Genomic DNA, 27,072 nt, shown 5'->3' with positions numbered 1-27,072 from the left:
ATCTGGGATGCCAGAGATCAAACCCAATTCAGCCACGTGCTAGGCCAGTGCCCTACTGTTGTACTTCTCTCCAGTCCCCCAACAAAATGAAATCAGGCAAGGCAGAAGAGACACAGGAAGTAGGCAGTGGACATTTCCACAGCAACCTCCAGATTTCTCCCAGTACACAGGCCCAAACAATCAAAATATTTATTTATACCAAAGCAAGAAAACAGAGCTGGTAGGAAGATAAATCAAAGTGCAGATTGGAAATTGGGGCAACAGCAAGAAGTGGGGTGGAGGGAGTTTCTTCAATCACCAAAGGGGCAGGTGCGCCAGATCAGGAAGACCCTTCACCCACTCCTCCTGTCCACACTTTTGGTGATGGTTCCCCCATTCAGCACTCCTACTTCATATCCATCCTGGGGCCAGCTGGGATGGGTCCTCCCACCCCCTCTGTTCAACCCTGGTTGTCAGTTTGTTTCACTCCATCATTTAATAAATAAACCACTCAGGCCTCAGCTGTTTAGAGTGAGGCAAAAGGACAGCTCAGGGAACAGGGATACCTGCTCTCACATAGGGGTCTATGGAACTGGGGTATCTGTCCCACATCTTCATCCTTTGCTGGTGCTGCAGGCTTGCCAGAGGCAATGATAAATAAATAATGCTCCATTAAAGCTTCAGTCAGGAAAAAAACCTTTTAAGATGAAGGAAGTGCTCGCACTATCCTGCAATAAGCAGACCAGAGCCTCACTACCTGGCCTAGTCAGGAGTTGAGGGGCAGGTGGCCACCAGGGGCCTCATGGGGCCCCTGGAACAAGGACCCGAAAGTGCAGTTGGGTCTCCACCGCTCAGATGTGGGCGCGTACATACATATGCGCAGTCACACTGGGGCATGGTCTCAGAGCACGCATGTGCCCGTTCATTCCCCAGTATTTGCATCCTCTCACACCTGGCAGACGTATGCTGAGCAATGAGTGCACACACAGCCGCCCACACGCCTCCTTCCCTTCCTGACAGGGGTCAGATCCCAGAGTGAGAAGCTTTCGAGGCTTTGGGGAGAAGGGTATAAATTAAGTCTTCAATTGGCCTGGGAAGACAGCCAGGGACAGGGTGTTCCGGGGCTGGGAGGATCAGACGGGCACCTCAGGAGACCCTGGTCCCCTCCCCACACCAGCCCTGTCAGAAGTCCAGGGGTGTGAGGTCCCCAAAGTCACAGTCGAAGAGGTCTCTGATGCCCTCGCTCTCATCCAAGCCAAAGTGATAATCGAGGGCCTCGTGAGGCGGGGACAGGCTGATGAACTCCTCGGGGAGGAGACCAGAGAAGTCCTCCCGCACCTGTTCCAGGAGTGAGTCGGCAGCCACCAGTGGAGACAGGCGCTCCTCGTCCACAGGAACTCGAAGGCCTCCGATCCGGGGCAGCAGAGGTTCTGGGGAGGTGGGGGAGCATTACAGGAAGATAAACGGGGGGGGGGGGGGCGATTATGTCTACCCACCCACAGGGAGAGGGGCCTTGTCACCCCTCCTACTGACTCTGTACCCACCTTGTTCCAGGCTGAGCAGGGACTGGCTAGGGTCTGCAGCAGGAGAGGAGGAAGATGGCTCCGACACTGTGGCGACAGGGTCAGCAGCCCTGTCTTCCTCTCCAGACGAGACGCCCTGGGATGGGAGTTTCCCCGGGCTGATGTCATCCACACTTTCTTCGGGGCACAGGAAAACGTCGATGGGGCCTTGCTTGCTCTTCAGGGAGATCTGGAAGTTCTGGGCAGAGGCAGCAGACAGAAAATTGAGGCTCTGCTGAGCACCAGCCCAGCCAGGTTAGGCTTAAAAGTGAGTCTCACCTCTGAGGAGTCGTCAGCTTGGAGCTGGGTCTCGGGCGGGGCCTTAATCACCATGACCATCTGCTCTGCAGGGTCCGCAATGCTCCTCAGGTCTTGACAGGTCACATAGGCCAGGGTTGGTGGAGTTAAGGACCATATGACTTCTGACCTCCCACAGTTTTTTGTTGGGGGTTTTCCTTGGGGTGTGGGAGGTGGGGCAAAATGAGTTTAAGGCCTGACCTAGCAATGTTCAAAGCTACTCTGGATTTGCTCCAGGGACCAAATGTGAGGCCAGAGATCAAACTAGGCAAGCACCTTAACCTCTGTATCATCTCCTTCTGGGTCCCAGATAGGTCTTCCATCTTTTTTTGGCACTGCCAGAAATCAAACCCAGGGCCTCACATATGCAAGAAAAGTGCTTCACCTCTGAGCTATATTCCAGGCTCCCATCCAGAGAGTTCTTCATGGGAAGGCGATCTACTTTGTCATGCTTGGCCTCTCCCTCGCCCACCCCAGGGTCTAGTAGTTCAAGTCTATCTGGTGCCACAGAGATCTTTACATCTCAAGTGAGATCATTCTATTCGCTAACCCTGACATCATGCAGGCTGCCTGTTATACCTTCATAGCCACTACTAAGGACAACTTCAGGGTTAAAGCAGAGAATTCAGTATGATCCACGATATACACGATCTTGCTGTCAATTAGTAGAGTGGAAAATGTATAAATGTAATTTGAGAATTCAATAAAAAGTCGTTCCCACCCCACCCCCCGCCCCTGGTTGGAGAGATAGTACAGGTTAGGTGTTTGCATTGCTCATGGACGACCAGGATTCAACCCCTGGCATCCCATATGGTCCCCAGAGCATCACCCAGAATAATACCTAAGTGCAGAACCAGGAATAAATCCTGAACATTGCTGGGTGTGACCCCCCCCTCAAAAAAAGTCTCCCCACCTTTTTGGTTTTGGAGGTTATTTGACCTGTGCTTGAGGACCACTCCTGGAGGTGTGGGGATGGAATACAGGCCCACCGAGCTATCTCTCTGCCCCCTAAAGGATGCTTCTTTTCCGCAGAGGGAGGGAGGGACCCACTCAGCTCAGCTCAGGGGTTACTCCTGACTCTGCTTGGGGAATCACTCTTTGTGGTGTGTAGAGGACCCTAGGGAGTAGAATTGAGCCCAGGTCAGCCACGTGCAAGGTGAATGCCCTACTCATTGTACTAACTCTCCAGCCCCAGGATGCCTACCAGAAAACAAAAATTTAATTTGTGTGAAAGAAAAATGAAGTTATCTATCACCAACAATGAAGCTACATTCTGTATGAGTCACTGTTCTAAATAAACACTCCTTAATCCTCTTCCTCCCTTCTCCTACTTGAGTCAACGGACTCGAATGCTCCCCTCCACCTGTCAGAAGTGCAGCAGAAGCCCAGACACTAGACACTGGTCAGGCCTCACATAATAAGAGCTGACTCAGGATTCGCCTCCAAAGCCAGAGCGTGTTCCAGGGCCCAGTGGCCAGTGGGGGGCTCCCTGCCCTTTACGGCCGCTCTCTGCCAATCTAAGGATATCGTTGGTTGTCAGGGTCCTCAGACAGCAGCTGGAGCTGTGTGGTACAAACGTGAATCAGTTGGTCCAGCTGCCGTTCATTCTCCTGCAGCTGCTTGAGGTCCTGAGTTAATTCTTCAAGGCGTCCACCAATCCCCACGGTGGTGTGGCTGCCTCTGTAGGAAGACAAAGACCATCAACAACTACTAATCCCTCTGCCAGGACCCTCAGCCCCGCAGCTGCCTAGTTACACCCCTCTCAGCAGGGAAACAGCAAAGACCTGGAGCCAGCACACTAGCTTGGACCAGGAGTCCAACCCAAATGTCCGTGAGCATCCATGTCCCTCACAGGGGCAGGATGAGAGACGATGGCACGGACATTCCCTGGGATACTACACAGGCATACAGAGGACAGGCGCATGTTTGCTGCACAGACAGGAGTCTCCTAAAACAGGCTGTCAAGTGAAAAAACTGGGGCTAGGGAGTGCACGTTCTACCCTAGGGGACCCCAGGTTGGATCCCTGAGCATTGCTAGGATGCTCTAACCACCCCAAAATGCAGAATAGAATGATATACCAAACATGGAAAAGACAAATGTGTTCGCTCAGGGAGAGGAGAATGAAGCTGGGGGGAGCGGAGAAAACAAAAAGAAAATGAAACTAAAAACAGCATGCTGAGGCCCAGAAGGAGATGGCTAAAGGGCCAAATGAATTCACAACGAGCAAGTGGAGTCTCCAGGTTTGAATCCCAGCCATGAAAGGTACCCTGAGCAAAACCAGATGGCCCTGGTGGGACCCAGCAGCTCTGGGCTCTGTAGCGCCAGGATTGGCTGCCTGAAACTCCTGAGCACTGTTCAAGCAACTCAAAAACCAAAAACCCCAGACATGTCAGACTGCCCATCTCTGGCAACAGAAGCCATACTGTTCACTGGCCTGCTATGAGGGATGGCATGCTAGGAAGCGGCACCAGGGAACTTTCTAGGGTACCAGAAATGCTCTTTATCCTGGTCTGGATGGTGTCACCCAGGTGGAGAAACATGCAGCACAGCAGGGAGTGGGAGACGTTCGGTTTGTTTACTTTCCTGCACCTGCCACGTGAAAGGTGACACCTGTCCTCGCAAAGCCTCAGTTGCACTGGGCAGGGATGGAGGTGGCCCCAAGGGCCATCACTACTGGGCGTGGCCAGGAGTGTCCTTCAGTTTGAGGGGTACCTACAGCCACTGGATGTGGTTCTTGGACTTCTTGGTGATGAGCTGGATGCCCTCGAGGACGTTGGTGATGTCATAGATGCGTCGTTTCTGCACCTTCAGCACATCAGCTGCCCAGTTCAGGTCCACCACGCCATCAGCTGAGCGACTCAGTAGCTCCAGGAAGCGTTTGGTGGTCAGATTCAGGGAGGTCTCATAGCGTGACTTCTCCCCTGGGGACTTCAGACCTGCGGGGCCAGGCGGCTCTTCAGTCTCACCCCTCACACAGGCCTCATCGCACCTTCCCCCTGGAGGGCCACTCGGGAGGACCCCTGGTCAGCCTGCCAACCACAGCATTCATTGCTCTTCTACTTGGGGAAGCCAGGCCAGGCCGCCCCTCTGGGCCCCCGGAGGCCTGGCTCAGGCCCAGGTCCGACACACCAGAGCTTAGTTGACAAGTTTATTTCCCTCTGTCCACCCCAGTCACTGGGTCCCAGGTAAGGGGATGCCTGCGCCACTCAAACCCGGGGGTACCTTTTCCTGGGTGCCGGCCTCTGCCCCGGGCCAGCCCACTACTTTCAGCCAGGTACTGATGGTCGGTTTCCAAATCCAGCCGCCGCTTCACCTGTGGCAAAGAGAATGGGAGGATGCCCAGTAACCAGGAGAGTGAAGCCACAAGGTGCCTCGAGAGGGTGAGGTGCTCCAGGGCCCCCTGACCAAATTCCCCTCCAGGAGGTTGAAGGGGAAACCCTGGAGATAATCCCTACAGAGAACATTCAATTGGCAGACGATCCAGAGTGCCGGTTCCAGCTTAAATGTTTAACCTCTTATGTTTTGTGGGGTGGGGATGAGACTTGGGCCACACCAGCTATTCTCAGGGGTTACTTACTCCCTGCACCGTACTCAAGAGTGACCCCAGGGAAACAATGTGGTACCAGTTATTTGAACTATAGTGGGTCACATGCAAGACAAGTCCCTTGTTATACTGCTTTTTGAATACCCTCTGGTGGCTTTGAAATATATAATTTGAGGGGCCGGGAGAGATAGCACAGCTGCGTTTGCCTTGCAAGCAGCCGTCCTAGGGCCAACAGTGGTTGGTTCAAATCCTGGCGTCCCATATGGTCCCCCATGCCTGCCAGGAGCTATTCCTGAGCAGATAGCCAGGATAACCCCTGAGCACCACCGGGTGTGGCCCAAAAACAAAACAAATTTGAAAAATATTCTTCGTCTCAAAAATTAGATGCCCAATTCTAGTCCCTCTAAGTCTGGCCCAGGTATGTCACTATTTCTGTTGCTTGCTTGTTCTTTTGGGCCATACCCAGTAGTGTTCAGGGATTACTCCTGGCAGGCTTGGCAGTCTATATGGGATGCCAGGGATCCAACCTGGGTTGGCTGCGTGCAAGGTAAACCTTGCACTGTGTGCAAGACAAACATAGCCCTACCCACTGTGCTATTATTCCAGCCCCAGGTATATCGCTTCTGAAAGACCAGTTCCTGGACATATTCAAGCTGCCTCCTTGGGCTGGTGGTAGGACACTTGCACTTGCATGCAGCTGACCCAGAATACCTTATAGTCCCCTAAACTCACCGGGAGTGACTCCTGAGCACGGTTGGATGTGGCCCAGCCCCTCATCCACCGCCCCAAACTTGCCCCCCTGTGCTGTATGAGCACCATCACTTAACCCACAAGAAGCCAGGTCATGGAAACTTCTAGTAGCCCCTGGCCAGTCTAAGCAGCCAGAAAGTGAGATTTTCTTCTTTCAAGGGTTGGGCGCATGCAAGGCAAACACCCTACCTACCACTGTGCTATCACTACAGCCCCAGAAAGTGAGCTTTTCTGAAAGCCAATAATTCTTCCCAGTGTGGGTGGTTTCAGAAGCATAGGCTCTCACCTAGCGAGGCTTTATGAGGACATCAACCCAGAGCACTCAGCTACAGCCTTCGAAGTGTCTGAGCCAGGGGCATCCAGCTGAATCTCGGCATCAACAGACCACAGAAACCGCAAGAATTGTTTTTTTTTGTTTTGTTTTGATTTTGAGGCCACACCTGGCACTGCTCAGGCGGTTACTCATCATTCATGGCTTTGCTTTCAGGAATTACTCTTAACTGTGCTCGGGGACCATGTGATGTCAAGGATCAAATCCAGGTTGTCAGCTTGCAAAGCCAACACCCATTCACTTTTTCAGGAGCTGGAGCAATAGTACAATTGTAAGGTGTTTGCCTTGCCCCCAGCCAACCTGAATTCAATCTCCAGCATCCCATATAGTCCTCCAAGCAACACTAGGAGTGATTCCTGAGTGCAGAGCCACGAGTAACCCGTGAGCATCGCCAGGTGTGACTCCCACACACCCACCAAAAAAAGGCCAAGTGCTTGTTTTTCAGACCACTGAGGATCCAGATTCCTTGGACACATCATCTTTGGTGTGTGACTGGGAACACGGCAGCCTATTAATCGTCCCATTAGTAAGCAAATGAAAGTCAAATTCTACACTCAAGAATTACTCCTGGGGCCGGAGAGATAGCACAGCGGTAGGGTAGGGCATTTGCCTTGCATGTGGCTAAGCTAGGACAGATGGTGATTCAATTCCCGGCATCCTTTATGGTCTCCTGTGCCTGCCAGGAGTGATTTCTGAGTGCAGAGCCAGGAGTAACCCCTGAGTGCCGCTGGGTGTGACTCAAAATCCAAAAACACACAAACAAAAATTATTCTTGACAATGTTTGAGGATCATACGGATGCTGGGGTTTAAAACTAAGTTGACCGCATACATGGCAAGCGGCCTAACTACTATTTTATTGCTCTGGCCCCTCAAAAGTATTTTATCCAATGATATACACTCCCTTCCACCAACACCAACCCATCCTAAGCACTGCCCTCATCACAACCAGGTGCCAAGATCTTGTCATCACGGCTAAGTCCCACCTGGACCACTCAGCTATTTCCCCTCTAATCTCTGTCCCCTTTACCTTAGTAGCCTCATGGACCAAATCTATAGAGGGACTTTTTTGGTTATTTAGGTGCCACATTGGTGGTGTTCTGGGCTTGCTTCTGGCTATGCACTCAGGAATTATTCCTGGCAGTACTTGAGGAACCATATGGGATGCCAAGGATCAAATCTGGGTCAGCCATGTGCAAGGCAAACGCCCTACCCACTGTACTATCTTTCCGGCCCCACCAGACTTTTGCAGAGGTATTTCAGACACATGCCTCCAGTCCTCAAGCCCACTCGCCAGGCCCTTCCTCTCCTCCTCTCACTTCTGCTTCTGTGGGCAGGAAGCTCTCCTACCACCAAGTCTTTCAGAGCCTGCAGCAGAGACTTGTGCCTCTACCTGCAGAACCACCTCAAAACCAATCTCCTCCCACACTGTGTCACTGAAAACTTCTGCTGATGTCTATGTCTCATTTAAGACAGAGCCCCTTGGGGGCCGGAGAGATAGCATGGAGGTAAGGCGTTTGCCTTTCATGCAGGAGGTCATCGGTTCGAATCCCGGCGCCCCATATGGTCCCCCGTGCCTGCCAGGAGCAATTTCTGAGCCTGAAGCCAGGAATAACCCCTGAGCACTGCCGGGTGTGACCCAAAAACCAAAACCAAAAAAAAAAAAGACAGAGCCCCTTGGGAGGAGGGCACTGGGTTGCCCACACAGCCTGGACCTGAGACACCCACACTCATATTCCCACCTTGACCTGTCCCCAGAAAAGCCCTCAAATACACCGATGGACCAAGAATGGCTTCCCAGCATTTAGTCATCCAGCCCTCCAGCATTTGCATGTGGGTCTCCACTTCCCCAGGACCCCACATCTCGAGAGACCAGACACAGGTAGTGGAGCTGGAATCTGAGCCCTAATGAGCTAATAATTCTACATAATGGCACATATATCACTACCCACATGCCCCAGTTTGGATGATAGGCCCCACAAGCCAATAGGAATGACTTTGTTCTCCAGCTGTGTCACCTCCAGGGCCTAACCTGGATGGATCCTGCTATCTGTATTCTCCATCGCATCCTATGCCCCAGGTACATGCCCACCATGAATGCAGGTCAACAATGGACCCTCAAACGAGCTCAAGCAGACAGCAACTAATTTTTTTAGTTTCTGGGGTCACAACCAGTGATGCCCAGGGAACACTTCTAGCTCTGCACTCAGGAATCAGTCCCACCAGTGCTCAAGGAACTATATGGGATGAGGGGGACCAGACCCAGGTCCAGCACATGCGGGCAAGTCTTAACACTGTACTGTATTCATTGCTCTGGCCCCAAATAGCAATTTCTGACACTGCCCTTTGTTTTATTGTTCGATGTCACCATGCAGTGCTTAGGACTGACTCCTGGCTCTGCACTAAGGGACCACTCACGGCAGCATTTGAAGGATGATATGGGGTGCCGAGGACAGAACAGGTTAGCCATATGAAAAGCAAGTGCTCACCCACTGGACAATCCCTCCAACCCTGGCACTTTAAAGAAACCCTGCCAAAGGGCCCCCCAAAAAGCAGTTGTGAAGACAACAGGAGCAGGTAAAAATATTATGTACAGTCAAACACCCACTCACAGATGACAGAAAGAGGCTTATCTAGGCTCTTGAGCAGAAGTACAAACTGAAGAGGGCACACAGGGCAGGCGAATAGCCTTTACATACAGGATGGCACAGAACGAACCATGGAGCAATAAGACAGTGTGATGTACCCCACTACAAAAATAAAGTAGGTGGCAGACCCTCTCAAGGACATCCTGACAAGTACTGCCAGGAGGAATTCCTGAGAGCAGAGTGAGTTCTGAGCACTGTTAGGTATAGCCCAAAACCAAACAAAAAGTTCATGGTAGGGAGGAGGCTGGTTCAATCCTAAACACCCCATAGGGTCCCCTAAGCCCTGCCAGGGTAATCTCTGAACACAGAGCTGGGAGTAAACTCTGGGCTCTGCTGGGTGTGATGGCCCAAAATCAAACAAAAAGCTCAAGAGACAGTACAGCTAGTAAGGCACTTACTTGTCTTACATATGCTGACTCTGGTTGCATCCCCAGCAATGTATATAGTGGAATTGGGGGACACATTTTGTTTGCTGAAGACAGTGTTTGGAGCGGGGGCAACAGTACAGAGGTAAGGTGTCTGTTTTGCACACAGCCCACCCAGGTTTGATCTCCAGCATCCTATGTGGTCCCCACCAGGAGTAATTCCTGAGTGCAGAGTCAGGAGTAACCCCTGAGAATCACCAGGTATGATCCCTCATAAATCAAACAAAAACCCAAAAATAAATTAATAAATAGAGTTTTCCAGGGGTACTTTTTTCTTTTAACTAAAAACAAGCAGTAGGTCAAATAAGTTTGAGATCCTCTGCCCTAGACACTTAATTCTTTTTCTACAGCAATCATGTATAACATTTACAATGTGAAACTTTAGCTGTTTTATTTTGGTGGGTTTTATTTTTTGTTCTTGGGCCACACCCAGGGGTTACTCCTGGCTCTGCACTCAGAAATCACTCCTGGCAGGCTTGGGGGACCATATGGGATGTCGGGAATTGAACCCAGGTCCGCCCCAGGTCAGCCGTGTACAAAGCAAATACCCTACTGCTGTGCTATCTCTCCAACCCTTTGTTTTGTTTTTCATTTGGGGCACACACGGCAGTGCTCAGGGCCGAGGAGCACACGAGTGCCTGGGATCAAACCCTGAACAGTCGTGCACAAGACACTATCTGCCTTATTAGCTACCTCTCTAACCCCTTTAGTTATTTTGTTTTATTTTAGTTTTTTGGTTTTTGGGCCACACCCGGTGGTGCTCAGGGCTTACTCCTGGCTCTCTGCTCAGAAATAGCTCCTGGCAGGCACGGGGGACCATATGGGGCACCGGGATTCGAACCAACCACCTTAGGTCCTGGATTGGCTGCTTGCAAGGCAAACGCCGCTGTGCTATCTCTCCGGGCCCACCCTTTAGTTATTTATAATAGCCATAACAGAAGTGCCCAGCAAATGCCCAGCTGAGTGCCACTAGTCACAAGGATGCCCTAACACATACCAGCGGCAAGGGCCTACAGTTTACCTGGCCAGGCATGATATGCAGGTATGATCAGGGAGGGTATCAGAGGGCAAAGGACAGGCTCATCCTTCAACTCCAGGATAGTACCAGTCCCCACTCCTGCCCATAAGCAGAAAATGCCCCCTAATCATAGTCCCTGAGGGCAACGACTCCTTGCTAACCCCTGTGCCTTCTCACCTACTCACTTAACAGAGCACAAGGGTGGCAGTTCACCCAGATCCTGGCAGCCCCTTGAACATGGGAGCACTATGACTCTCGGAAAATGGTTTCCACATCTGGGCCTGGTACGACTGGGCAGGACAGCTGCCTGGATGCAGGTCACCAGAGCATAGGGGCTAAGCCAGTGACAGCATCCCAGGTGCCCTCCCTCCTAGCCACTCAGGGAGAAGGGAAGGCACCTGCAGTCTCTCCAGAAGCAAAGTATCCCAACAGCAACCAGGTACTAGCTGAAAGACAAGTTCAGGCCTCTGCTTCCTCATCTGTAAATGGGGAAGGCTGTTGAGAAGGTCAAAGGAGTTAATGGGGCAAAATGCTTGGCCTTGAGCCTGACACATAAAGAGATCTGAAAACAACGGTGGCTGCAGACATTATTATTATTAGCATCCCAGTGATTCCGGAAGGAAGGCAGCGCTGGGCACGGAGCCAATGGGGCTGGGGGAGCCTTGCAGGAATGCTTAGGGAGCAGCTGCCACCCAGGCCCCACCAACAGCGGGACCCCTCCGAGCCCTAAACCCTGGCTCTCCATCACTCCCCTACCCCACCCACAGGCTCCAAAGCCCCCACGGTGACCCTCCTACCCCACAAGCCCTGTTTTCCCATCTGCCTCGTCACCACCTTCACCCACAGGCCGCGCCAGTCAAACTGGTCTCCACACCCATCCTGAGGCCCACGGGTCCAGGTTCCAACTCCTACTCCTTTCTACTCTGGCAACTCGGCCCCCTAATTCCGGGTCCTCCCCTCTTTGAACTCAAGGCTGGGACTTGAGTGTCTGTCTGGGCTGTTGTGAGAATGCTTTGTCAAAGCATCTCTCATGATTCCTTCCTTCTGGACTTGGGGGTGGGGGGGACGCGGGACACACACCGCCTCCTCTCCAGCCCCTAGAGGCCCTGCCCACCCTGTACTTGCACTGAGGCCCAGGGGGGGTGTCTAGCCTGTCTATGAATGAGACTCCATGGCAACCAGGGCCAGGGAGGGCGGAGGGTGGCAGATGGAAGGACAGGCAGAGGGAGGGGACCAGCAGCTGGCCCCCTTCAAGGGCCCTGCCCCACAAGGCAGAGAAGGCAGCCTGGGAGCCAAGAGGAGGCTAGTCTGGTGCCGGGGAAGGGGGGCTCGGGAGATGGGGCCTGCACCTGGCAATGGAGCAAGACGGCGGGAATTTTTTAAGCGTCTCCTCCATGGCTTTCAAACATTTTTTGACCCAGGCCGGTTCCCAGCAGCCAGCAGCACCTCGCCAGCGATCCCGCCACAAGTCCTCAGGCATGCATGGAGAGAGCTGGTTCGAATCCCAGTCTGCCAAAGCTTTGGGCAGGAGGGTGACGCTTCCTGTCTGGGCCCTAGTAACCAGACTAGCAATGGGTCCTTGGCTGGATGGGAATCGAATGCATGGTTCGAATCCCAGCCTACCTTTTGGATGACCCTTCCTTGTCTGGGCCTCAGTAGCCAGACTAACTCGCAGCCTGCTGGGTGAATGAATCCTAGCTGGCCTGCAGTGGGTCCGTGGCTGCATTTCCTAGGAAGCTGGTTCGAATCCCATTCTACCCTTTGGGCAGCAGCGTGACCCTTGCTTTGCGGGGCCTCACTCAGCGACCACGACTAGCTCGGAGCCTTCTGAGTGAGTCCTAGCCGGCCTGCAGTGGGTTCTTTGGCGGCATGGGAAAGGAAGCTAGTTCGAATCCCGGCCTAAAACTTTGAGTGAGCCTTCTTTTCTGGGCCTCACTCAGCGACCAGGACTAGCTCGCAGCCTGCAGAGTGATTCCTAGCCGGCCTGCATTTCCCGGGTAGCTGGTTCGAATCCCAGCCTACCCGAACTTTGGGCAGCCGGCTGACCCTTCCCTTCCTGGGCCCCGGCAACCAGACTAGCTCGCAGCCTGCTGGGGGAATGAATCCTAGCCGGCCTGCAGTGGGTCGGTGGCTGCATTTCCCGGGAAGCTGGTTCGAATCGCAGCCTACCCGAACTTTGGGCAGCCGGCTGACCCTTCCCTTCCTGGGCCCCGGCAACCAGACAAGCTCGCAGCCTGCCGAGTCCGAGCCGAGGCGGCCCGGCAAGCACGACTTGAGCGCCCAGCTGCATCCACGCGAGCGAAGGATCCTCGCGAACGGTCTCCCCGGGGCTCGGGCGGCCGGGCTTCCGCCCGCGAGGCCGGGCCCGGCCGAGGTCACCCTGCACCCCTCCGGGGCGGGCCCGGGGCCTGGCACGGCACGCCCCGCCCCGCAAGGCCGCCCGGGCTGGGCCGCGCCGCGCTCCCCGCCCCCACAGGCCTCGGGGCTCCGGGCCGGGCGCCCCCCTTTCCCGGGGAGCCCGCGCCCGTCCGTCCGTCCGTCCGTCCGTACCGGCGGGCGTCCGAGCGCGGCGGGGCGCTGGGGCCTTGCGGCGGGCGGCGTGGCGAAGAGCAGCAGGTCGGGGTCGCGGGGCGCGGCGGGGGGCGCGGGCGGGGCGGCGGCGGCGTCCTGCGCGGCGGAGATGATGACGATCTGCGAGGCCTCGAGCAGCCCCAGGGCGCCGGCCTCCAGCAGGGCCTCCAGCGCCGGCGCGCCCGCGCCCGCGCCCGCACCGGGGGCCACGGCCATGGCGGGCGCCCGAGCGCTCAGGGCCCGCACGCGGGGCGGCCGGGGCGCAGGCGGGGCCGAGGCAGAGGACGAGTCCGGGGACACGGACGGGCGCGGGGGCGGCGGCGGCGGCGCTGCGGGCCCATGGCGGCGTCGGCGGCGGCGGCGGCGGCGGCGGCGGCTTCGGGCTCCCGATCCCGCTCCCGCGCCCGCTCCGCCCCCGGCCGCCGCTGCCTTCCTTTCTGCGAAGTCCCGGCCACTTTTACGCGCCAAATCCTTTTTGCCGCGAAAGAGCCACGCGCCGCCGAGCGCCGTCGCGATTGGCCGGCCGCGCCGTGACGGAGGCGGCGGCGGCGGCGCTGATTGGTCGCGGCGTGGCGTGCCGGCCCGGCGGGAAGGGGCGGGGCGAAGGGGGCGGGGTCGCGAGGCGGCGCGGCCAATCGCGGCGCGTGGCGTGCGCAGGCCCTGTGGAGGGAAGGGGCGGGCGTGCTCTCTCCTCCGCCCCCCCCCCCAGCAGCCGCTCGCTCACTCGCTCCGCAGCCCGGCCCCGCCCCTACCCACCCCACCCTGGACCATTCTTGCTGGGCCCCAGCCTGAAGACTGCTGAGTGATGAAAAGCATCCAGGCCTCGCGTTTCACTTATCTTCTATAACCCCCCCCATGCCATCTCTAGAATCAATCCTCAACCTGAAGTGCCAACTCCTTGCAGCAGGAATCTGGAGAAACTTCCCTCTCATCCTTTTAATCCAGGCCCCACCACATCTCCCATCCTCAATCATGGCTCTATCTATCTACCCATGACATTTATCTTTTGGAAGCTCTCTATACTCTTCCTCACCTATAGCCCAGTAGCAGGAAGATAACCCACTATAGCTTGGGGCTTTCTATAAGATTCATTTTATTTTATTTTGGGTTTTGGGTCACACCCAGCAGTGCTCACGGGTTATTCCTGGCTCTGCACTCAGAAATCGCTCCTGGCAGGCACAGGGGACCATATGGGATGCTGGGTTTCGAACTACCATCCTTCCTGGATTGGCTGCGTGCAAGGCAAACGCCCTACCGCTGTGCTATCTCTCAGGCCCCATGGAAGGCTCATTTTAACTGGAATCTCTATGACAGAGCCCTTTAAGCTTATTCACTCATTCAACAAGGGTTTTGAGAGATTGCTCTGTGCCCCAACCTTAGTTCAGATTTGACTCCTAACCATAAGAAGCTCACCATTAGGGAAAGCAGGATGTGGTGTGGGACGCTGTGTCAAGGACTGAGAATTAACGGGTGTTTGGATGTGACACATATTGCTTGCGTGAGATTTCAATTTTGATCCCTAGTACAATAAAACGGGTTTACAACAATTTGTCCATTACTTATTTCTCATGATTCCAGTTAACTGATTTGAACTCCTTTGTGCCAGACCTTGTGCCTTCACAGAGGGCAGAGACGGAAAAGACTTGGTCATATATGAACTTGCCTGCCATCTGGTGGGGATGACCAGACAGCCTTCCACACCTGAAAGAAGCAAAACACAAGAAATATTTCCCAGTATGCAGTATAAATACCACTTCCTCCAGAGTACCCTCCTAGTGAGAAATATTAATCAAGCACCCCATGTTAAGTCAGTTCCAGCACTGACCACACATTGGGTTTATCCGTTGACCTAAACTATGGGACTGAGCTCTCAAAGGTGCTGAGAAGGGTTTTCAAAGAAAAGGGGGGGAGGAGGAGAGATAGCACAGCAGTAGGGCGTTTGCCTTGCCTGCGGCCAAACCCGGGAGGGACCCAGTTGAATTCCCGGCATCCCAGATGGTCCCCCAGCCTGCCAGGGGCGATTTCTGAGCACAGAGCCAGGAGTAGCCCTTGAGCACCACTAGGTGTGACCCAAAAACCAATCAGTCAATTAAAAAAATTAAAAAAAAAGAGGGTGATTGGCCTGGAAGATACTACTGACAGGAAGGAGGTCAGGAGCTTGCCTTGCAGATCCAGAAGCAAACCCTGAGATAGGGAGGGAGGAGCAGAGGGGAAGGAAGGCCGGAAAGTAGGCAGGTAGGCAGGCAGGCAGGCAGGCAGGCAGGCAAGCTCTGAATTCATAGACCTGGTCACATTAACTTTACAATTTGAAATTCCCATTAACAAACCCACTCCTGGTGATTGCAAGGTTGGGGGTGCACATTTGGCAGCACTCTGGGCCTATTCTTGGCTTTATTACCCAAATTATGCCTAATAATATTGTTCAGGTGAACATATGGGATGCTGGGGATGAATCAGTGGTCATGTGCAAGGCAGTGCTTTACCTTCTGTAGACCTTCCTGGTGATTTTCATACACACATTTCTTTTGAGAACAAATTGATATACCTCATGAAGAAAATGTGCATACCGTTTTCCATCTTAGTTTGCTTTGTTTTGTTTTAGGGTCACATCCAAGAGTGCTCAAGGCTTACTCCTGCCTCTGAATTCAGGGGTCACTCCCGGCAGTCTCAGGAGACCATATGGGATGTGAGAATTGAGGCCAGGTCAGCCACATGCAAGGCAAGTGCCCTCCAGGTTGTATAAACTCTCATGACAACTTTCCATCTTTTTGCTTGTTTGTTTTTTGGGGGCCACACCCTGATGCTCTCAGGGGTTACTCTGACTATTTCTGGTTATTTCTGGCTCTGCGCTCAGAAATCGCTCCTGGCAGGCTCAGGGGACCATATGAGATGCCGAGAATCGAAGCCAGGTCCATCCTGGGCCGGACGCGTGCAAGGCAAACGCCCTACCGCTGTGCTCTCTCTCTGGCCCCAACTTTCATTTTTGTTTTTGTTTTTGTTTTTGTTTTTGGACCACACCCGGCATTGCTCAGGGGTTACTCCTGGCTGCCTGCTCAGAAATAGCTCCTGGCAGACACGGGGGACCATATGGGACGCCGGGATTCGAACCAACCACCTTAGGTCCTGGATTGGCTGCTTGCAAGGCAAACGCAGCTGTGCTATCTCTCCGGGCCCTCCGGCCCCAACTTTCCATCTTTAGTTTGTTTGTTTGTTTTTACTAGAAATGGGCACCCTGACCTGCAACCTTTCAGAATTACCACAAGAATAAAAAATATCTGGGAGAGCTAGTCTTTCTCCCCATCTCCTTCTCCTCCCGTTCTCTCCTCTCTCTCCCCTTACTTCTGACCCCACTTTCTTTCCTCCCCTCCCTTCCCTTCCACTTCCATTCTTCCCTCTCCTTTTGTCTCCCCTCCCTCCCCTTCACCATCCTCATTTCCTACTTCTCCTCTCCTTCTCCCCTCCTCTCTCGAGTCTTCCTTTTCTCCTATCTTCTTCCCCCTTCCTCCTCTTCTCTCCTCTCTCTTCCTCTTTTTCCTCTTTCCCTCCCTCTCCACCTCATCTCTTCCCTTCCTTCTCCCCTCCCTCTCCATCTTTTTCTCCTTTCTATCTCTTCCCCTCCTGTTTGCTCCCCTCCCCCTACTCCCCCCCCAAAAAAAATAAAAAGAAAATTTAAAAACTTTTAAAAAATATCTGGGAGAGCCAGGAAAATATCTCAAAGAGTAAGCGAATGCACATACTTTGAATGGAGGAAACCCAAGTTTGATCCCAGCAGGGGCTGGAGCAATAACGTAGTGGGTAAGGCTTGCATGGATCCCTGGCATCACATACAGTCCCTCAAGCCTGCCAGAAGTAATTTCTGTTTTTGTTTTTTTGTTTTTTGTTTTTGTTTTTTTATTTTGGGGCCACACCCAACGACATCCAGGGGTCACTCCTGGCTATGCGCTCAGAAATCGCTACTGGCTTGGGGGACCATATGGGACTCCAGGGATCGAACGGAGGTCCATCCTGAGTCGAGCGCATGCAAGGCAAACATCCTACTGCTGCGCTATAACTCTGGCTCCTAGAAGTAATTTCTGAATGAAGAGCCAGGAGTAAATCCTGAGCACCGCTGGCTGTGCCCCTCTACAAAAATAGTAACACCCAAGTTTGATCCCCGCAAGACATGGCTAGCATCATTAGGAGCTACCTTTCACAAGCAGCAGAAGTGTTAGCATCTCCAGGTGTGATCCAGAGCTTGAAAAATATAAGAAATCTGAATGTGGTTTGTTGTTCATTTGTTTTGTTTGGGGGCCACACCCAACAATGTTACGCACTCAGGGACCACTCCTGGTGTTGCTTAGGGACCATAGAGAACAAAACCAAATTGGCAGTGTGCAACAAGCACCCTACCCACTGTACTATCCCTCCAGCCTCATGAATGTGGTGGGTTTTTTGTTTGTTCTTAACTCTATGGTGATCTAGGAAAGCAGCAAATTTCTTTCCTCCACTGATAAGCTATTTGGGAAAAGACTCATCCTCAATCCTAGAATGTGTCAGCCCTAGAAGGGACCACATTGAATGCCTCTTGCTAGGCAAGTGGAAAATTGAGACTCATTCAGGATCTGGAACCCCTGAAATCAGTCAGTATTATCTGGACTACACCAGCTTTCCAGCCCTAGGGTCAGCCTGTCTCCCTTTAGCTTCCCAGGGAAAGAAGCTCTTATTAGAATAGTAAGTCTCCTGGGCCCAGAGAGATAGCACAGCAGCGTTTGCCTTGCAAGCAGCTGATCCAGGACCAAAGGTGGTTGGTTCGAATCCCGGTGTCCCATATGGTCCCTCGTGCCTGCCAGGAGATCCAGGACCAAAGGTGGTTGGTTCGAATCCCGATGTCCCATATGGTCCCCCCGTGTCTGCCAGGAGCTATTTCTGAGCAGATAGCCAGAAGTAACCCCTGAGCATCACTGGATGTGCCCCCCCCCCAAAAAAAAAGAATAGTAAGTCTCCTGTATAACCAACCAATAAAATCCCTAACTAAGGAAGAGAGAAGCGAGAAATGTTCCCATTTCCTTTCCTGATTTCTTCCCCCAAGAATGCCAGTAACTGGGGCTGGAGAGATAGCATGGAGGTAGGGCATTTGCCTTACATGCAGAAGGACGGTGGTTCGAATCCCGGCATCCCATTTGGTCCTCTGAGACTCCAAGGAGCGATTTCTGAGCGTAGAACCTGGAGGAACCCCCTGAGCGATGCCAGGTGTGACACACCCAAAAAATAAGAATGCCAGTAACTACCACTTATTGTAAAGCCCTCTCACATACATACATACATACATACATACATACATACATACATACATACATACATACATTGGTTTATTTAACAAACTCTTACTGAGCACTCAGCATGTATTGTACTGGTACTGATGTAGGAAAAAGATAGGGTTTACATTGTCCCTTTTGGGAGGGATTGGACCACAACCATCTGTGCTCAGGGGTTACTTCTGGCTCTGTGCCCAGAAATCACTCCTGGCAGGCTCCAGGGGACCATATGAGATGCCAGGGATCAAATCCAGGTTGGTCACATGCAAGGCAAACGCCCTACCTGCTGTGCTATCGCTCCAGCCCTATCCCATTTTATAAAGGGGACTCTAAGGCCTAAAGATCATGAGCTTAACTAAGAAATGGAAAAGGGAAAAGTTACTTTTCATATTTATTTGCATTTAGTCATATTTATTCAAGTATTTGTTCATAATAAGGTCTGAGCCAGGAGTTTTCCAAAATTCTGCCTTCCCCAAGTATCCCAACTTCCAGATGCTCTCCTTCCCACAACCTGCCTATCTTGCTGCAGCAGAAAAGAGTGAAGACTAGGGGCTAGAGAGGTGGTGCTAGAGGTAAGGTGTCTGCAAGCGCTAGTGTAGGACGGACCGTGGTTGATTCCCCGGCATCCCATATGGTCCCTCCCAAACCAGGAATGATTTCGTGAGTGCATAGCCAGGAGTAACCCCTGAGCGTCAAATGGGTGTGGGCCAAAAACCAAAAAAAAAAGGAGTGGGGGCCGGGCGGTGGCGCAAGAGGTAAGGTGCCTGCCTTGCCTGCGCTAGCCTTGGACGGACCGCGGTTCGATCCCCCGGTGTCCCATATGGTCCCCCAAGCCAGGAGCGACTTCTGAGCGCATAGCCAGGAGTAACCCCTGAGCGTTACCAGGTGTGGCCCAAAAACCAAAAAAAAAAAAAAAAAAAGGAGTGAAGACTAGCATATTCCCTGTGTGAAGTCAAGAAAAAGATAAGGATCTCTGTATCTATTAATATCCACTTGAAAGCAGCAAAGGCTAGTATCTGTGCCTTGGCCTAACGCCTGGCAGATTCTGATAAGGCTGTTCTCAACATCAATAGTTCTAAGGCTGCTGGTCTCCACTGCCAACCACGATGTCCTTTCAAAATTATAATATCCAGGGCCGGAGAGATGGCATGGAGGTAAGGCTTTTGCCTTGCATGCAGAAGGACGGTGGTTCGAATCCCGGCATCCCATATGGTCCCCTGAGCCTGCCAGGAGCGATTTCTGAGTGTAGAGCCAGGAGTAACCCCTGAGCGCTGCCGGGTGTGACCCAAACAAACAAAAAAATTATAGAAGCTTGTTGATCCCCTGATGCAGGAGGAAAGCTCATAGAGGTGCATTCACCAACTCAAGGTCACAGAACTTAGATTCTGGGCCCAGAGAGATAGCACAGCGGTGTTTGCCTTGCAAGCAGCCGATCCAGGACCAAAGGTGGTTGGTTCGAATCCCGGTGTCCCATATGGTCCCCCGTGCCTGCCAGGAGCTATTTCTAAGCAGACAGCCAGGAGTAACCCCTGAGCAATGCCGGGTGTGGCCCAAAAACCAAAAACCAAAAAAAAAAAAAAAAAACAGAACTTAGATTCTGGATTATGGGTTGGATTGACACTTTACTGCCCTAGGAAATGTCCTGTTACTGTATATACCAGGGGTGGCGAACAAGTTTGACACAAAGAGCCAAAACTTTAAACTGTGAGAATCAGAGAGCCACACCACGTAGTGACTTGCCAAAACAGACAAACACTCACACAAAAGCATATAATTTTAACAGTAATATATTAAACACATAAGAGGCAAAGAGCCGCATTCATTTTGGCCGGGAGCCGCATGCGGCTCGAGAGCTGCGTTTTTGCCAGCTCTGGCATATACTGTGTCTGAATACATGCACCAAAGGCAATTGCACACAAGAGAAAGCTTTGGGACTCAGCTTTCAACTCCAAGGCTTCCCAGCTAATATGCTTGAGTAAGAGATTTATCCTCATTTGTTGCTTGAAGATGAAATTTTCCATCAGTGCTCAGGAACCCTAGAACAATTCCCAGTGATACTTGGCCCATGGGTACAAGTGTGATAGTTTGCTTATTCCATGCCAATGCCTGGTGATGTAGGGCTGCTTGAACCAGCCATTCTGGGGCCCACCAGGGCCACACCCAGTGGTGTTTAGGCCAGTGGGTGTGGAATGGGGGAGAGCTACTGGCATGAAGCTCCACAAATTGAAGGCTTTGACTTGTCTGTGGCCCCATGATCCTCTTGAAAAGCTCTGCTTACTTCATCTATGTGGGGAAACAGTTCTCAGAGGAGGAACCTCTATGACAATAATAGTTAGAAATGATCACTCTGGACATAATTGAAGAGCAGGAAAGTGATATGCATGAGAGAAAGAGAAAGAGAAAGAGGGGGCAGGCTGTGGGCAGAGGAGACAGGAAGGAAATTGGAGACATTGGTGGTAGGAAATGAAGGGTGAAGGGATGGGTGATGTATGAAACTCAACCATCAACAAGTTTTTAACTGTATCATGGTGATTCAATTAAAAAGAAAAAAAAGGGAAACTGTTCTTTATAGGACAGGCACTTTGTTGTTTGGGCCACACCCAGAGTGCTCAGATTGTAATGCTGGTTCTGTGCTCAAGGATCACTCCTGGCAGTGCTGCCGGACCATATGTGATGCAGGAAATTGAAACCAGGTCAGCCACATGTAAGGCAAGCATCCTGCCTGCTGTTTTTTGTTTGCTTTGTTTCATTTGCAGAGCTGGGGATCGAATCCAAGTTTCATGCACACAGGGCTACGTCTCCAAACCCCCTGAGATGGGTGTTAAGATAAACAGAATTGGAGCTCGGCGATAATATAATGGTTAGGGTGCATGTTTAACATGTGTCCAACCTGAGTGCCACATTAGCAGGAATGACCGTGGAAGGCCCCAGCACCAGGGGGTGACTCTGATATCCCCAGAACCACAGAGCCAAGCAGCACCACATTCTCAGACCCTTGCATTAAACTACCAGGTGGTTTGGCTAAGCATCATCAGTAAGGGGGCTGGAGAGATAGCATGGAGGTAAGGCATTTGCCTTGCCTGCAGAAGGTTGGTGGTTCGAATCCTGGCATTCCATATGGTCCCCCCCGAGCCTGCCAGGAGCGATTTCTGAGTGTAGAGCCAGGAGGAACCCCTGAGCGCTGCTGGGTGTGACCCAAATCAAAAACAAAAACAAACAAAAATAAAAAGAGTCATCAGTGAGGCTCCTGGACCTTCTGAAAAGAAGAATGTGAAAACTGGCCCATGTGAGTGAATTTAATTTTCCTCCAGTAATTTTTCTTAATTGTTGTTGTATTTGTTTAGGATCCACACTTAGTGGTGCTCAGGGCTTACTCCTGGCTCTGCTCTCAGGATCATTCCTAGATGCTCACCACATTGCAGCCCCATGTGGCCAGTGCCTTTGTTTTTTTGTTTGTTTGTTTGTTTATGATACACCTGGCTGTACTCAGGACTTTATCCTGGCTCTGTGCTGGGGATCAGACTCGAGTTTGCCATAATCAAGGCAAGCTTCTTTCCCACTGTATTATCATACCAGCCCCTTAACCAGAACCTTGACTCTCCAAGCCACCAGTCGATCCAATTTGCTTCACTCTCTTGATCTTCTTACTCAGTCTTTCCTGGTAACTGAGTTTGCAAGCCCTGAGGCCTAAACCTGACACAAAGTAAGAGGTCAATAAATGTCTTCTCGTTAATGGTAGAGCAAATGCCAAAGATCCAATGGGCACCTCAGCAGCTCCTTTGCTTCAGCAGGAGGCTGAAGGGAAAAAAACCTGGGCATGGCACAGGAGAAAAAGTGGGCCTTTGTGGCAAAAGAGGAGACCAGGGCTTAGTGCCAGAATTTACTGCCAGAAGCTGTGCAGCCTTGGCCAAGTTCTCTGCCAAAAGTTGGTCCCTATGTTTGACGAGGTGTGAGCCAGAAGGTCCAAGGTCCAAGGTAAGTGGACAGAGCCCAGTATACTGTGACCCTCCCTTCCTCCAAACCCAGGGACTCGCTGAGCTCATGTCTGGAGATCCCTCGCCACAAGGTTTGCCCATGTCTGCATCCTTTGTGTGTGTGTGTGTGTGTGTGTGTGTGTGTGTGTGTTTCATGTCAGCTTGTGAGGATAGATTGTTTTTTCAAGGAGAGGGGGAAGACCAGAGATCTTTGCCTGCCCTAAACTGGAGGAGGGGTCCTGAGAGCAGAAGGCTCTGATTCTTCATAGATTACTTGTAAACCTGGGTGAGATTGGCACAGGATAGCCTGAGCTATCTGTCCCTTACTGCCCCACCTAGGAGTGGTCTCTGTACTCAATAAAAACAGCAGTTCTGACAGGCAGCTTGCTGCTCTCCATATGAGGGAGAAGACTGCTAGACTACACGAGTTTGGATTATTATTGTGTATTATTTCAGCCTGGTTTGGATTATTTCATGCACGACCCTGGTTCACATTCATTCACCTGGGGTTGGAGATACCCTGGGGTTAGGGTGATTTTACAGGATATAACCTGAAATCCCCCAGAACATTCAGGGCAACCCTGGTGTTCCTCATCACTTCAGGGCCTAGACAACGCCTAGACAATATCCTTGGGTCTGGCTTTTTTTTTTTTTTTTTTTTTTGGTTTTGGAACCAGAAATAGTCAGGGTTTACTCCTAACTCAATGCTCAGGTATTACTCCTGGTGGGGACCCTATGGGATGCTGGAGATCAAACCTGGATGGGTCATCTGAATGGTTAAGTATTACCAGGAATAGACCCAGGCCTTCTGAATACTTCTTGAAAGGCATACCAAAAGAAAGTTAAATGATTAAATATGAATGATGATAATGTTGTTAATAATAATAGTGTTTACCTGATGAGGTGCTGGGAAATTTATGGGTTTTTTTTTGGTGGATTTATTGTTCTTCAGAGGCCATTCTCTGCAGTGCCCAGATGCTACTCCTAACTTAGTGCTTGGGGTCACTTTTGGTAGTGCTAGAGGGAGGGGTGTGGATATGCAGTGCCAGATACTGAGCAGAAGTCTCTTGCATGCAAAACATGGGCACCAGTCCTTTGAGTCATTTCCCCAGCCCATAGGACTTAAAATGAGTTATCTAAATGCTAGAACAGCATCTGGCACATAGAGACCATTCAATAAATGTAGCCTACATCTCCCCTTGACTTTTCCAAAGGAGAAAAGAAAACTTCTATTCTGTTAGGCAGCAGAATAGGAGAGCTTTCATGACAAGCCCAGCACTGCCTCTAAACCCTCTTTATGCACCTTCACAGGGAGAAAGTATGTTTGGAGCATAGCATGAGGTGTTCAAGTGACAGTCATCTGTGGTTGTCAACTTTGTTTGCACCTGCAAATTGGTAGTTGAAAATCATATTCTGTCCATTCCAGGCTTTTCCTTTTTTTCATCATTATTTTACTTTGTTTTGGGGTCACACTTACTTACTCCTGACTTTTTTTAGGAAACACACCTGGTGGTGCTCAGGAGACCATCTGGGGTACCAGGAATTGAATCTAGGACAACCTTATGCAAGACAAATGCCTTAAGCCCTATACTGTCTTCTGGCCCTCTTTTTCAGGTTTTGTTATCTCTGAAATTGAGATGCTCACACAGTCCTTGGTAAGCCCATTGCATCTCTAGCTCTTTTCTTGCTTCTAGACTCTAAGAGAGGCTGTAAGTTATCATGGGTAGTGTCAGAAGGTCTGGGTTCTCCCATCTTCAGCATCTACCACACATTCAAGGTGAAGTGAGGCAGAGGGAGCAGCTTCTCTCTTCCCCCCATTTTCCTGCTGACATCTGCTGACCTGAATTTAGTCTTCCGTTGACATGCATATGGCAAATGTTGTCCAGGCAGAGAGGAGAGAAGGCTCAGGCTGGGAAGAGAAAGGCTTTGGATAATACATTAAAATATTCATAGGGGCAGAACCAGAGATTTCCCCCCACTTTTTTTTTTTTTTTTTTTTTTAGACAACAACAACAACAACAAAATCCCTGCTGGAAGCCCAGTTATATATATGCCAAACAGGCCAGGAAACCCAGCAGGCCTCCTGGAGTTGGCAATGAAGCGAAACAGCGGCATTGTGTCCGGGCCACTGGCTGGCTAAGGGGGCATTGTTAGAGCCTGGCCCTGTCTGGGGAAAGGGGGGCCACGGGGGTAGGGGGAGCCTGTTCCCATGACTCCCTGGGGGGGCAGCAACAATCAATGCCAGCTGGGAAGCCCACATGACAAGGGTATGGGGGGCGGTGGCTGGCCCCAGAGGAGTCCTAGAGGGCTATGGGGGGCTGAGGAGGGAACAGGGCAAGGTCAGGGCTTGTTTCTCAGCTGGAGTGGGCAGAGTATAAGAGGGGAACCTGGGGATGCTTTGCCTCGCAGCTTTCCTTCCTCTCCACCTGACTCTCTTCCTAAAGGACAGACACCACCTCATGGTCGTACCCTAGGCCTGCCTTTTGTGGTCTCTGCTTTGCACCTCCACCTAGCTACCTCACTCCTCTGGTTAACCTGCTTGAAGCTGCAAGTCACGCTTCACAAACAGGCAGGATCTCTTGCAGATGCCTGCTGAGCTACATCCTGCAGTCTCTTGGACTCCATCTCCAGTGCTCCACAGAGGCCCCGCCACCAGCTACACATACAAAGGCCTTTCACAGGGCCTGAGCAAACTCAGTGGCTCTTCCTGGGGTCTACGCACTTCATGGCACCTCTACCGGAAGCTCCTTCTTCGACATCTTGGCTGGCCTCTTTTCATTGCACACATTCAGACAAAAGCCACTTCTGGGGGCCAGAGAACTAGCATGGAGGTAGGGCATTTGCCTTGCATGCAGAAGGACAGTGGTTCGAATCCCGGCATCCCATACAGTCCCCCAAGCCTGCTAGGAGCAGTTTCTGAGCATAGAGCCAGAAGTAACCTCTGAGCGATGCCGAGTGAGACCCAAAACACGAAAACAAAAAAAAAAAGGCCACTTCTGGAGATGAGCCACTCAACCCTTGGCCCAATATCACTGGATATGTAGCACTGAGAAAAGACTCAAACAATGATCATGATGATGACGACGAGAACGATGACTTTGGCTTATTCTGACTCTGTGCTCAGAGATCATTCCAAGCAGGGCTTGCATGTAGGCAGTGCTGAGAATCGAACCCAGGTCAGTCAGATGCAAGGCAAGTATTCAACCTGCTGTATTATCACTCCAACCCAATCAGCCATTATTTTTATTATTCCCATATTATTGCTACAGCTTGGGAAAGATTGACAGCTGCCACTAAGGGTAGCTGAGAAGGTTCCCTTTGGAAGAGCTCCAAATCTAGGACACATCAATCCAAGTTCTGTGAACTTGGGCGGTATTAAAAAAATTCTATTTTTCCTAAACTTTCACTGACAATGTAATGTTTCTTCCAATAGTGAATGCAGGCAACAGACTGAAGTCCTATCAGCAGCATCTGGGAGTTTAGAAATAGAAATCCTCAGTCTAACTCACAGCTATTTTTTCTGCCAGCACCACCTCAGAAATAGTATTTTATTAAAAATATAATTAATTTTTAGAAAAAAAATATAGGGGCCGGTGAGGTGGCACTAGAGGTAAGGTGTTTGCCTTGCAAGCCTAGCCAAGAAAGGACCGAGGTTCGATCCCCCCAAGCCAGGGGCAATTTCTTTTTTTTTTTTTTTTTTTTTGGTTTTTGGGCCACACCCGGTAACGCTCAGGGGTTACTCCTGGCTATGCGCTCAGAAGTCGCTCCTGGCTTGGGGGACCATATGGGACACCGGGGGATCGAACCGCGGTCCGTTCAAGGCTAGCGCAGGCAAGGCAGGCACCTTACCTTTAGCGCCACCGCCCGGCCCCAGCCAGGGGCAATTTCTGAGCGCTTAATCAGGAGTAACCCCTGAGCATCAAACGGGTGTGGTCCGAAAAACAAAACAAAACAACCAAACAAGAAAACCCACCAAAAACTAAAAACCCAACACATGTAGGGGCTAGAGAGATAGACAGAAGATAAAATGCTTGGTTTAGCCCCTGAGTGCTGCCTGGAGTGATTCCTGAAAGCAGGGCCAGGAGTAATCTTGGCAAGGAATCCCCCCCAAACCCACATATAACTAAATTACAGGGAGCTATAGAGAAAGTGCAGTGGGGATAGTCCAGTAGGTAAGATGCTTGCTTTGCACATGCCTGACTTGGTTTGATTCCCACATCCCTTGTGATCCCCCAAGCTCTACTGGGAGTGATCCCTGAACACGGAGCCCCAACCACTGTCTGATGCAACCCCCAAACTAAACTAAACTAAATTACAAATTAATAAAACTTTGTTATACATTTGAGGTTTTTTTTTTTTTGGGGGGGGTCACTCCTGGCTCTGCACTCAGAGGTTGCTCCCGGCAGGCTCAGGAGACCATATGGGATGCCGGGATTCAAACCCCTGTCCATCCCGTGTTGGCCACGTGCAAGGCAAGCGCCTTACCACCGTGCTATCTTTCCAACCCCTTATTTTGAGTTTTTAATTTTATGAATTTTTCAAATAATTTATGAGTTTTTTAAATGCAGAATTCTGAAAAGGATCCATAACATTCACTAGGTATCAAAGGGTTTCTTTATATACATAAAAGATACCTGTGCACTCCTGGCTTTACACTCAAAAAGTATTCCTGGCAAGCTG

The 27,072-nt window shown here is 51.4% G+C and overlaps 1 protein-coding gene across 1 annotated transcript; it reads right to left on the bottom strand.

Annotated features, from left to right (window-relative positions):
* Nucleotides 1-175: 175 nt before the first annotated feature.
* E2F1 (E2F transcription factor 1) lies at nt 176-25,151 on the bottom strand. The gene is made up of 8 exons (XM_049779493.1): nt 25,131-25,151; nt 13,104-13,784; nt 5,062-5,152; nt 4,556-4,775; nt 3,366-3,518; nt 1,821-1,935; nt 1,524-1,740; nt 176-1,409 (listed from the first exon to the last, which is right to left on the bottom strand). Exons 1-8 carry the CDS (start codon nt 25,149-25,151, stop codon nt 1,162-1,164), a joined length of 1,746 nt encoding a protein of 581 aa, XP_049635450.1. The 3' UTR covers nt 176-1,161.
* Between the last annotated feature and the right edge of the window lie 1,921 nt (nt 25,152-27,072).

Source organism: Suncus etruscus, chromosome 9 (genome assembly GCF_024139225.1).
Source record: "Suncus etruscus isolate mSunEtr1 chromosome 9, mSunEtr1.pri.cur, whole genome shotgun sequence".
Taxonomy (NCBI): Eukaryota; Metazoa; Chordata; class Mammalia; order Eulipotyphla; family Soricidae; genus Suncus; species Suncus etruscus.
Note: the sequence above shows the minus strand (reverse complement) of the source record. Positions and strands in the feature narration are given on the sequence as shown.

Bases quoted from the DNA above. Each gene is read 5' to 3' on its own strand.
- E2F1 (XM_049779493.1), bottom strand. From the start codon at position 25,151: ATGTCGAAGAAGGAGCTTCCG. The intron at 5,153-13,103 runs GTACGGACGGAC...TCTTTGCCACAG, and splicing joins CCGCGCTCGGACGCCCGCCG to GTGAAGCGGCGGCTGGATTT. The intron at 1,741-1,820 runs GTGAGACTCACT...GCCTCTGCCCAG, and splicing joins AAGCTGACGACTCCTCAGAG to AACTTCCAGATCTCCCTGAA.